At 42.7% G+C, this 13,361-nt stretch overlaps 1 protein-coding gene across 4 annotated transcripts in view; it reads right to left on the minus strand.

Moving 5' to 3' along the window:
- LOC126545612 (lon protease homolog 2, peroxisomal-like) overlaps positions 1-13,361 on the minus strand; it is a 101,039-nt gene that overhangs the window by 25,247 nt on the left and 62,431 nt on the right. For all 4 annotated transcript variants that reach the window (XR_008608688.2, XM_055061888.2, XM_050193532.3 and 1 more), the window contains exons 12-16: positions 11,803-11,899; positions 11,118-11,253; positions 5,904-6,124; positions 1,154-1,366; positions 778-981 (exon numbers count right to left, since the gene is read on the minus strand). Coding sequence is in view for 3 of the 4 variants with exons in the window: in XM_055061888.2 (XP_054917863.1) it covers positions 778-981; positions 1,154-1,366; positions 5,904-6,124; positions 11,118-11,253; positions 11,803-11,899 (871 nt within the window). In the remaining variant the exon portion in view is untranslated. The remainder of the gene's footprint in view (positions 1-777; positions 982-1,153; positions 1,367-5,903; positions 6,125-11,117; positions 11,254-11,802; positions 11,900-13,361) is intronic.

The raw sequence follows: 13,361 nt of genomic DNA on the forward strand, positions 1-13,361 counted from the left end.
GAGAAAACTGCATCTGAAGAGTCCGAATACTTTTTTCGAAATTCATATCACCCGCCATCCAACCAGGCAAGTGGTGATGTTGCATACGCCATCACCGCCCTCTGCTGCCATTGGTGAGTAGAACAGCACCCGACAGACGGCGGCACCGAGCCAAGACAGAGCGGTGGATTCGCCACTGCAGCTGCTTTTTGGTCAAATGGCGTAGACCGTTCAGGCATCCCGCGGCATAATATGGAAGTTGAATACTCTGCTACTTGCAGTTTGTACGAGTTTCGCGAGCCAGCAAAACTAGCGCGGCACTATGTAATCAGGAAACTACTGAAATGCGAAAGGGTGGGTGGTGCAGAGTTGAGCGAAAACGAAGCATTTCGACCGCCCGCGTCGTTGTCAAGGGTTATTTCAATTAGTTCGTTTTCTAAAAATGAAATAGAACTGGATTAATAGCATTTTATTTGGTCTTCTAATGCAATACAATGATGTTTTTTGCAATGAGTGGTTGAGTACTAGTGACAGAATTTAACTGAGGAGTGCTTTCGTCATCAGGCAAGTGCCTGAATGTCCCAGGGGAGATTCCCACCTTAGAGATTCCCAAGCACTAATCTATCACTTTATCTTGACTTCATATTTGGCTTTAGTGTCCCTTTAAATGGATAAACTACAATACCCATTCTATTCTTCAAATCAACACAACCAACTACAGGCTGTACCAATTCTATTAAAATGCTGAAACTATCTTGGAAAAGCAACAAAGCAACCCTTCAGGAAAAGAATTCATACCGGGAGCACCAAGCCTTGCAGAGTAATTTCGCCTGTCATGGCCACATCAGGAAGGACTGTGCGGCCAGTGAAGAGCGACACCAGCACAGTAACAATGGTGACGCCAGCTGAAGGTCCATCTTTGCCAACAGCACCAGCTGGAAAATGTATGTGTACATCTGTGCCCTCCATCAGGTCAGTGCCCTTTTGCACAGGCAGGTGGAACTGAAATCAAAGGAAACATGCGCACTGCTAAACCGTCAGTGTTTTATGATGCCTATGCATAAATGAAGCTTATCTCATGGTTGAAAGCCATGAAAAGTGCCAGAGGAAAGGCCAAAGCTACACTGGGCAGCCACACCAAAAATTCAAATATCTGAGCGGAAAGCATACATACCTTGTCGGCATGAATACGTAGCCAGTTAAGGGCTAGCTTTGCTGATTCCTTCATGACATCTCCAAGCTGGCCCGTGAGGACCAGCTGCCCGTCGCCTTCCATGCGCGATGCCTCCACAAACATAATCTCACCCCCAGCTGCAGTCCAGGCCAGGCCCACTGCCACACCTGGCTGCAGAAGCCGTGAGTCCATTTCTTGGTCATACTGTGGTGGCTGCAAAGAAAGCACGATCACACTAGCTACAGCTTTGGTATTTCACACAAATGCCGTCACACATAATGCAATGAATGCAAGGACACAAGAAGAGAACAAGCACACACAACAGCAATGCATGCAGTAAGTTCATGCATTTGTGTCCTTCCTTGTGCCCTTTAATGGTTCCCACCACCCTAAAGAAGCCCTAATTGACATACCAATAAGCTTACACTGCACTTCTTGCCACTGCAAAGCAGCAGTAGCTGTCAGAAAGCTACACCAGCATTAAGTCAAACATAATACAGTAGAACCTCGTTGATACATTCCCGTTACGTGCGTTTTCCCAGCGCCAACATTCGAAATCAAGAACATAAAAATGACTCCATAGAGTAACGCTCATTTTTTACGGATTCATACGTCCCAGGAAAACACGATTTTTCGGCACCAACGTTTAGTACATCGCCAAACTGCGATCGTACGATACGTTTTCCGGCCGCTAGATCCCATGTAAACAAGAAAATGCGCGAGGCGCGCGCGATCGAGGACAGTGCATAGCTGCCCGGCTCGGCAGCTTCACCGCAATACTCGCCCACACGTCTCTCGTGAAAACGCCGGCATGCACTCAGTTTCTCATTTCGGTACCAGCAAATTGTCTCCAGAGTTGTTGCACGCGGAATTCACAGCTATCACCGCCAATCCTAGTGCGATAAGCATCTTCGCCTATCTGTTTCACAGCTCGTGGTGCCGTCGGAAGCGTAGCGCATGCTTTTAACAGTCGATAACCGAAACGCACCATAGGTCCCTGCTGCAGACTGCGATCGTATACGTTTTCCGGCCGCTAAATCTCATGTAAACAAAAAAATTTGCAAGGCGCGCACGATCGACAAGGGTATATAGCCGCCCGACTCACGTAAAAACGACGGCGCGCACAGTTTCTTATTCCGGTACCAGCAAATCTCCGCCCGGACCGTCGCAGGCCGCATTCGCAGTTATTTCGCAGCTATCGCCGCCAAACCTATTGCGATAAGCACTTTCACCTGCCTGTTTTACAGTGCGTGGTGCGTAGTGCCATTGGTAGCGTATTGCGCGCTTTTAGTGGGCGATAATCCAAACACGCCGCCGTTGCCTGCTGCAGGCGGTGCGATGTGGGCATCACATTTTGCTTCGGCGGCATCCGGCGTCGCCCACCAGCTCGATTTCGTTTCGGTTCCCCGTGCCCCTCTTAAAACACCATGCAATAGAAAAACAACAAAACGCGTTTCGGGCCGCCGGAGCACTACCAGCTCCACGCGCGTCGGCAGCTCGTGCCGAGACGATCCGTGCGACGCTTCGCTTTACGTAGATGTCAACAATAGTTGAGTCTAAATTTTTGTTACTTTGGATCGTACGTTTTCCACGTTAGTACGTTTTTTTTCTTGCGATTTTTTCCAAAACGTATGAACGAGGTTCTACTGTATTTGTGGACTCCTCAAAAATGCTAGGAAGGGAAAAAAAAACGCAACAGAAAATAACCAATTTTACATGAAAGTTTAGAACTGCATGCAGTGACGATGTTTGCTATGTCCATTTAATAAATAATGCAAGCACCTCTTTAAACCAAAATTATATAACATAATTAGCAGCCACAGTCCCCAAATAACTGCATCTGAAGAGTACACCAAAGCAGTAGTAAAATATTTTTTACACTAGAGATTAAAAAAGAAAAACTATATATATATCCAATGGGATGTGGGAAGATCCTTTCTTTTAGGTGGACTTCACTGATAGACAAGTGCAACTTGTGAGGATAACTGCAGCGACCACTTCATTGACAAACAAAATTTATTCTGTACTATGACAAACAATATAAAGAAACCAAAAAAAATGGCAAAGCAGCACAAATGACAATGACATAAAGGGAGAAGCATGAAAGCAGTGCTTGTGCGTCTCTGTATGTCTCCCTTTCTGTCCTGGTCGTTTGCGCTGCTTTGCCATTCCCGATGTCAAGCCAATTAGCCACACCTTCCTCCCAGTCAAAGAAATCAAGTCGATCAATCATTCATTCAAGCAGTCATTTACTTATTCACTTGAGTTTTACATGTTATGGCAGCTATTTCTATATTAGAGTAAGATCAATCTTTAAAAACTCTAATGATGTGAATGAACAAGAAAGGGGGTTAACCGAGGGGCCCGATCTTTATTAATCTTATCATGAGAAGCCAACAAACAAAGACACGAAGGACAACAAAGGGGAAATTACTTGTACCTACTAATTGAAATAAATAAATGATAAATTAATGGTGATGAAAGTGCATGAAAATACAACTTGCCGCAGGTGGGGAACAATCCCATGTCTTCGCATTATGCATGCGATGCTCTACCAATTGAGCTACCGCGGCACCGTCTTCAGCAGCCACTAAAATAATGTGACCTAAATGTGTGGCCTAAAAGTAATATGGTATCATGTTGCGACACACCACAGCCAACAACAGCATACACAAGGCAGGCTAAAGGAAAGCAAATAAATGTTGACACCAGCCCACACATACTCAGACCAAGCAGGGGCAGTGAAATATGTGCTTTTATTTTTATATTTGAATGTGTAAGCTGAACTGCATTTCTAGGGAGAATATATCTTAAAGGACCCCTCACCAGGCCCCATTCTAGAAGTTCTATCATGCTGTCTAGGGATTGTTCTAGTGAAATAAATTTATAAATCAATTTATTATTGGAGCAAGTAGAAGAAATTGAATGCGCTATTACCATACCGCCAAGTGGCGAGCACAACTGCTTGCTAACGAAGACTTTCTCTCTCTACCTCAAGCAGTGCCTGCGAATGAGGTTCCTTCCCTACCTTCTCCCATACCGGTGCCAAGGGACCGCATTGGGTTCACGTGACAACCCCTGCCTCCTTTTTTTTCTTTTCACTTCATTTATTGCTGCATGGCAAATTTACAGTGGCAGCGTTGTGCATTCTGCATTGGACGTTGTGCGTTCGGCAACGTGCCATGGTGAGTGATGTTGCTAGGACTGTGTTCTACGTCACTGTGTTTGTGCGTGTTACCTTTCTAAACTGGTGCATGTTACCTGGCTGGATGCAACACTTCGTCGAGAGAGAGGATGCACAGCGTTTGGTTTGAAATTTTAGCTGTTTTTGCGGTACGCAGTGCTGTAATACTTAGCAGACACGATTGTAAACGCATGAAGTATGCACTGTGCTTGTATGTTTAAAATGGCCAAAGCTGGTGAGGGGCCCTTTTAAAGCACTTGCTCATTAAGATAATTTTAAAGAGAGTCACATTTTTGGAGTAACTGACCTAATTGTGCATACTAAGCACATGCTAAAAAATGTGATAACAGAGATGTTCTATTGTGAATTATTAGTCAGGCGATGCTAACATCAACTTGTCACGGCTTGAATCTTTCAGTCAAGTCCACTGCACTTGAAGTGCTGGTGTGCTAGGAGGATCCATAAATAATTTCAGATCATTTACAACCTGCGGGTGAAATTTTCAGGCTTGTCTTGAAAAAAAGGCATGTTGACTGCCAATGAGTCTTTATAAAATCCTTGCCTTCACTGGATGCTATGGCCACCTTAACAGCCATACAGCATGTGTGAACTGTGAACATTGCCAAGTGCTTGAGACTCAAAAACGTGTTCTTTCAAGATGTGCGAGAGCGGAAGGTACTGGCTTTTACACTGCCAGGCACTGAAAGGCAACCATTGTCAGCAAGTACTATTTTGGCTGCAAAATGTGACCCCAAAGCAAAAACAGCTACAAAGTCTTATGAACTATTTGCAGAGCATCGGACTAGACTTGAAACTAAGGAAATCACTGTGTTACGTGATTGTTGCATATATGCATCCCTCCTTCCTGTCCTCATGATCATTTTTCATCACTCATTATCGTACTCCTTCCTCCTTACCCTGTGCAGAGTAGTAGGCAAGAGCATACTAGCTCAGGCCGACCTCTTTGCCTTTCCTCTAACAAATTCTGATCTTACCTTCTCTCATCATGTTTGGGGAAGCGCATATCATATCATGTGGAAGCTTGACAAACAGACCGCCTTCCAGGCATTAACATTTTCTTTTGAGATCATAACAGATGCAGTTGTGTGTGTTTTCAAGCTCTACTTGAAACTTTGCATATAGAGTTTCAATTTTCTAATGAGAGAAGGCGATATGGCAATAACGCTGCTGCCACCTGGGTTCAAATGATGTCAGAATCCATCATTTTCTTACTAAAGTGTTCTACCCTGTTTAAGAGCATGCAATCACTATGTCACAATTTTGACTAGCAACCAGAAGAGAACTGTGCTGTGTGTGCCTGCCTGTCCAAAATATGCAATTAGAAGGGCCGCTGCATCCAATAGACTGTCTTTTAATAATGTTTCAGAAAAAAAATTAAAGAAGCAATTCTATACACAGAAGAGCTGCCGGCTCTTAGACCCTTGCTGCTCTATGGTCCATAAAGGTGTTGGAAGTGGTAATGGCATGATACGATTTATAATAATTAAACAGTGTGACTGTCTTGAAGCCCAGGGTTATTCCTCTCAGTCACAAATGGCAGCTTACTCCAAGAATGCCTTCAATGGCCATTTCATCAATGACGATGGGGAGAGAGGGAGGGTGCGCCACAGCCACGGTGACTGCACTCTGGTTGGACAGCTGATCCTGCTCGACAGCCACAGGACAGATGGTCTCATTTTCAACAACCTTCACAGCAACAGCCCGGCAGAGAGCACCAATCTTGCGCTCCAATGTCCGCACTCCAGCCTCTCTTGTGTACTTGACCACTGGGCATATCATAATTGTGACACTGTAAGACTGCTAAACTACCTGTCTACACAAGTCACAATTGGCAGAATTAAGATGGGATATCAAATTACGCTATACTCAGTAACAACCTACGCATTCAGCAGAAGCTCATTCCATAAAAGCATGCTTAGCCCGCTTTTAAAGAATTTAAAAAGGCGCTGTACTGATGCACATACAAAGAACCCTCTGACCATAATCCATGTTAATGCTAACTGAAAGGTGCGCACTGCTGCTGAGGAGCTTTGGGTACCATTTTTATATCCCAAATAACCCTCCTCACACCTACATTGAGGAGGCTTATACCACCACAATGGTTGACCAATGTGAAGGCAAGGGTTGGGATCACATGCAAAAGAAAGGAGAGGTAATTGGATTATGCATGTTTACAGATTCTCTATTAAATGCACTTGCTGCTGAATTCTCAGGTTGTCACTGACTATAGTTGTTACTTTGTGACCTGCTAAGGGCAGAAACATTTGATAAGGATAAAGTGCGCTTTTATGCTACCTATACATTACACTTTATGTTTCTGATTTTCACAGGCAACCTCACAGCATCTTAATATTTGTGGACATTTGCCTACATAACAGGTCTGTTTACTGCTTGTCAAGAGCATAGCTGTGGATTGGCAACTCCAGAGTTGGAAGTCGGGCAGATGGAACGGGAACCCGAGATTCCGGAATGGAGTTGTAATGGAGTGGGCACATAGTCCTGAAGCACTAAATGCTGATTTCTGGTGAGACTACAAAACCGGTAAAATTATCAATTATAATAAACTACATTTGGCTAATTTATTATATTAATAAATTTCACTCGATCCCAGCTGCTTCACTACCTCCCTATAGGTGACAACATTGTATTCTACACATTCTGTGCTTCTGAAGACAAGGAAAGATTTCTGCACTACAAGGCTGAAGTGCATTTAATTAAAGACAGCAACTTTTAGTAGCAAAGAATGATTCTGTTTAGTGAGAACATGCCTTACGACACAAGTATGGAGGCCAAAAATAACTTTGCAAGCGGTTGCACCTTGCACGAGTCTAAAGTGATTTGGAATGCACACCATGTTTTTTCGCACACAATCTAGTATCGAGAACGAGCCGAATCAGGTGGTCAGGGAGGTGTGGTAGAAAAAGTTGTGCCCTGTAATAGGCCACTGAAAGTGAAACAATAGATTGTCTTGCCAAGCATATCAATACGCTTTGCTTCTATGTCCATCATCAAAGTGAAATAATAATATAGCTGTACGCATAACATGCACATCGGTGTAATATTATTTTGCACTTGGCTGTACTTAAGGGGGATGTGGGTCTTTAACCCAATATTTTTCAAATCATTATTCTTCGAGGGATGGTGCTGGAAACTTGTAATATATGCAATATGCTTATTTCGAACATGAAGTGCATTTTTGTTTATCCGCTTTGTTTCTAATATTATGCAAATGTCCTTTATTTATTTTTTGCAATGATCTGAAAACCATTTGATGCTTAGATTTTGCTAAATAGGGTATTAATATGGCTTTCCTATCATTCAAGGAATGCCTTAAGACAAACCTTATTGCTCTGCCTTACCTGGAACACGAGTTGTGAGGTTCTGAAGTAGAAACTTGAAAGAGTGTTTTCCTGGTTCTTGACTTTGAAGTCTCGAACCTCGTGTTCTAGGTAAGGCAGAGCATTAAGGTTGATCTTACAGCATTCCTTGAATCATACAGAAGCCACTCATACCCTGTTTAGTGAAATCTAAGGTGCAAATATTTTGCAAATCTTTACCAAAAAATTATTTAAGGTAAGCTCAAATAAAGTTAGAACCAGAGGAGACAAACAAAAATGGACTGCACATTTAAAATAGGCACATTTTTCAAATAGGCACATTTTTCAAATGGTGGATTTTATTTAGAAAGCAAGCTTTGCCTGGTATTGCAGCGTGTGATGTGGTCGTGAACTGCCTAATGCGTGTGCAGCTAAAGTGAAACTAACTTCAGCGGTTACGAGCGGGCAGCCATAGGCTAGTATTTGCAAAATCGGATGCACCCTGCTGTCTGAAATTGGTATCATGCCTGAGTGTGAAAACGCAGACTTAATCCAAAATTTTAAAAAAATCGCTTAAACACGTCAAAGCGCACTTACGAAAACCCCAGCCATTGCACACCATTTTTCTTTACATTATGATGAAGAACTCTAGAGAGTGACTGAACCTTTTCTCTGTCTTTATGCTTTTTCTTCTTTTTTTTTTTTTTCGTGTAAGGACCAAGGAAGGAATTTGGAAAATTCGACCACTTGATAGGCTGTCACCCTAAATTGACATGTCATGGAGATATTTGGATCATAAAAACTGAATATATTTTGCAATCACGTCATATATTCGCAATTTCTAACCCATGTAGCAGACATGTTTGTTGAGGCTATTTGATGAGCAAGACAATAAAATTTTCAGGTAGAACTAAAACACTTCATGAAAAAAATAAAGTACATATATTGTATATTAAACACTTCATGAAAATTAAAGTGCCCATGTTGTATGCGAAGACGGATTGTTCTCCACCTGCGGCAAGTTGCTTTTTCATGCACTTTCATCACCATTAATTTATCATTTCTTTAATTCAATTATAAGTACAAGTAATTTCCTCTATGTTGTCCTTGGTGTCTTCTTTGCTTGTTGGCTTCTCATGATATGATTAATAAAAATTGGGCCCCTCGGTTAACCCCCTTTCTTCTCGTTCATTTATAACGAGGGTTTCGAATCCGGCAACACTGATGCCTTCAGGTAGCATGAGTGGGCTTATTGACTAGCTGCCTTCACCCAAGAAGATCACATACTCGTGACACCTGCGGCAGAAAGGATGTTCCACATCCACTACCGAGGTTTGTGAGTGGTGGAGCTGGCTAACACTCCCAAGGTTAGTTCTAGTAGTAAAACATAAGTACCCAAGAAAGTGGACGGCGAAACGGCACCCGCAATAGCTCAACTGGTTAGAGCATCACATGCTTAACGCGAAGACGTGGGATCGTTCCCCACCTGCAGCAAGTTGTCTTTTCAACCACTTTCATTAAAGGAAAATGAGACATCCACCCATTCATAGCAATTGCTACAAAGGAAACCCATATGGGTCCCTCGAAAGAAAAGCCTCGCAGTTGAAAAATTCATCCTGGTCTGGGACTCGAACCCGGGACCATCGCCTTTCCGGGGCAGCTGCTCAACCATCTGAGCTAACCAGGCGGCTAGCAGATAGCAGGGCGAAGTCGAATTTGTCAACAAAGAATTTTTCTTCAGCTGTGAGGCTTTTCTTTCAAGGAACCAGGGGCTTCCTTTGTAGCAATTGCTCCGATTGGGTAGATGTCTCATTTTCCCTTAATTACTTCTCTCCATCTTGCGGGTTTCCGGAGAACTATTATGTCAAATTCGTTCACTTTCAATTCCATTCATTTACAATTTCTTTATTTCAATTAGTATGTACAATTTCCCCTGTGTTGTCCTTGGTGTCTTTGTTTGTTGGCTTCTCATGATATCTTGTATACGTGTTAGTTTAAAGTTCCTAACGTAAGGATATTGTATTGACCAGGCATCTGCTCTACCGGGAGCATGTATGTGTTCCACCATCCAAGTGTTTATGCATGCTTCTTTAAATGGCTTCTGTTGAAGTTTCACAACACATCAGCAGAGAGATCTTTACCAAAACCAAAACTGAGAAAACGCTTTAGAAGAACGGTAGATATTATAGAGATCACAGGGAAAACACGATGCAGAGATAACTGGTTGCAAAGCATACAGGTTTCTTCATGTACAGGAAATAAACACTTAACATTATTTGTAACATTGTTATGACTTCATAAATATGTTTTAGTCACTAGGCACGAAAGCACAAATAGTAAATCATTTAAATAAAGTGTTTAATTTACTGGGATAGGAGGAATAGAATGAATCAGCTCTACCACCCCAGGACTGGGAATGGCCCTACACTCACCATTCCAAGGAGTTAGAAGGAGTGGAATTACGGGGAATCTTCACTCTTCGAAATGGAGTGGGAATAGAATGGAGGGACCCACATCACAACTCTGGTCAAGAATAATGAAATCTCCACTCTTCAACATGGAGTGGGAAGGGAATGGAGGGACCCACACCGCAACTCTGGTCAAGAGTAACGAAGTACTATACTTTGTGTCTACTATTACAACATCAAGGTGGATGGTACAGTTGCATTGAGAGTTAAGTTATTTAGATCAGCCATATTTATCATTAGGGACTTTTAGCTTGTCCACTATTCCGGCACACGGGTGTGGTTTGAGCGCATTTGGGCGCATAAACATGAGCGGACGGAGTGCTGCAGCTGCCTGGTGGCCTAGAGCTCAACCAGAAGAACACAGTGCTAAAATTGCAGTGACCTACTATATTCTGCTTCGCTGCTGGTGCACATTTATGGCAGTGGCGTAATTGTGAACACGATTACACCACTGTCAAAAATTAAAATTTACACCAGCAGCTAAGCAGAATATAGTAATTGGCTTGGTTTGTGTGGTTCAGCTTTGCACCACCTGCTGGCGCCACCAATCTGGCCGCTCACGTTTATGCCCCTGCTCATCTGGCAAGCCGCCCGCACTTGCTGGAATACCGGACACACTAAAATTCTCTATTAACAGTGAAGGATACTAAAAATTATCACAGTCATTGTCAAAAATAAAACATCCGAATTCTATAACACTATGTTGATCCAGTCGAGCTGCTCTAAACGCTATTGGTTTCAGAAGAGCTCACATTACAAAACATGTGACCAAAACAGTGAAAGTTATTGATGGATGAGAGGTGGGGCAAAAACCACTCCAGCCCTCCACCTCCAATTCTATTGCAAGTGGCTTTAGTGAAGGGCCCACTCCACGAGGAACACACTACATTCAATTACTAGTGGCTCTCCAGCTGAGAAAAGTTTTTGTAAACATGTCATGTTTAGAAAAAAAAAAAAAAAAGATTAAAGCTTACCAAGTTTTCTCAGTGCTTCATTCGTCACTTGCATCATATCAGTTGTGATACCATGCTCTTTCAGTTGCTTAGGAAGGAGATGGTTTTGAGCTATGTGTTCTTTCTCTTCATGAGTATAACCAGGCACAGGAATGACCTACATGTCAAAGAAACAGAAACAGCAACATTACTTTTCAGTTCAGTCCTTAATGCAGCTAGAACTACTGCTTCGCTTTTTGGTATTTATACTTTGAAATCTGAGAAAACGAGAATAAGGTAAAAGTGGGAGCCAACATTTTGACAAGTGTACTTGTCTTTTTCCAAGTCCACTTGTCGAAACATTGGCTCCAGCTTTTACCTCCTTCTCGTTTTGCTCATCGTCTTGAATTTCCATCTCCCGCCTTCCCCCTGTTTTACTTTAAAATCTGGTTAGACAATACTCTTTTAGTATAGAATCCGTGACACCAGTCAAGAAATTCTGAATACAGTATGCCCATCTTGGCGCCGAGTGACACTATGTGGGTAAAACATGGCCCTTAAGTGGTTTGTCCTGATAAGAAACAAGACTAATAGCATAAAAGTAGAGCAATTTCAAATTCTGAATGGTCAGAGAAGCAGATCTGTAACATCAACTGTCACAAATGCATGTCAACAATTATCAGGAGACATCATCAAAAATGACACACACAGTAAAGAACTGACTTGCCTCCATCCTGTCCAGCAAAGCTGCTGGAATTGTGGAAACTGTATTGGCTGTGGCAATAAATAGAACATTTGAAAGATCATAAGGGATGTTCAAGTAGCTGGAAAATTTAGGTCAGGAAAAGAATCAGCGAGCTGGGGCAAAAAAAAAATAACTATTTAGAATTACACCTATAAATAAGTCCCAAATTCTATCTTAAAAAAGGGAGAAGCACATAATTTTACACATCTCACATAAATTTTTTCACTAAATTTGTTGCTGCTGAAACATGCACTATGACAGCAGATCTTGCTTTTCGACACTGCAGTTGCATCCGATACACAGAACAACAAAGCTTTAGAGAAACAGTCTAGCAGAGGCACAATGTCATATGATGATGTCACTATGCAGAAATTATGAGTGGCTGCATTTGATATTCGAACACAAATAGAATGAGACATTGTAGCCTTCTGTGAATACAGAGATGCAATGAATAATACAGAAAAATATTTACAGACGATTACAACACTCCTAATGCAAAATTTGAGTCCAGCTCCATACGTGTTTTCATTTCGTGATACATTGGCTGGGGCGTACAATCTGTCTCGTGTGGCACATTGCAAATGGAGCGAAGTGTGGCAGGAGTGCCTCGCTAATCAGGAGATCGCGAAAGGCAGCACATGGGTGACGTGTAGGTGCGATTCACAGCAGCCACCACAGACAAACCTTCGCTCATGCAGTGCTTTATTTCCATATATGGTATTGATCAACGCGCTCGACGCATGCCATCGGTGAACAGATAACGGCACGCTACTCCGGTGCCATCTCATACCAGTCGTAGCTGCAGAGCACGTCTTGCGAGGCACTATGCCTTTCTTCTCATGCTTTTGCCATACCCTCCTTCTCCACTTTCCACCTCACAGTCAATACATCACGAACCCACTGTACCCTTCTCCGCTCTCCTTCTCATTCTCTTCGCTATCGCCATAGTTCATCCCCTACTGCACTCCGCATTCGCTCTTTCATCCTTCGCTGTACTCGTTCACTCGGTTACACCAATTAAGGGACCACGCTGACGCAAAACAAAGGAACGGGCACCTAAGAGCTGCCCTCTAAAAATTACTATGTAGATATGACACAGCATTAGCCTCATTGAAGTTGCCCAGTTCCATCCACCACAGTGGCCACAGCACGAAGACTGCAAAGACCCAAGCCAAAGCTCCACTCACTGCTCTAGGTAAAGATTACTTAAGCAGCAGACTGACTGACATGAAATTTCAACCTTGCCAGGCACCTTGCACCGGAGTGCTTGTAGGCCCATAGCTGCACGCCGATCAGCTGTCTTAGCTGTCTGGTAAATTTGCTTTCACTAAGCCTTTTCACTCAAAACTGAATTCTATTAAAATATCCGATGTACTAGTAGAGGTCTTTTTTTTTTTTTTTTTTTTTTTTTTTTTTTTTTTTTTTTTACAGAAAATGCTGAACCCTCCCTACAGTCAGTGCCATGTCAAGAATGCAGGATAGGTTCCTCACATAAAGCATGATGTTCCTGTCCCTCCACAAAAAACAGGCATCTCACAGAT

The sequence above is a fragment of the Dermacentor andersoni genome, chromosome 1 (genome assembly GCF_023375885.2).
Source record: "Dermacentor andersoni chromosome 1, qqDerAnde1_hic_scaffold, whole genome shotgun sequence".
Classification (NCBI taxonomy): Eukaryota; Metazoa; Arthropoda; class Arachnida; order Ixodida; family Ixodidae; genus Dermacentor; species Dermacentor andersoni.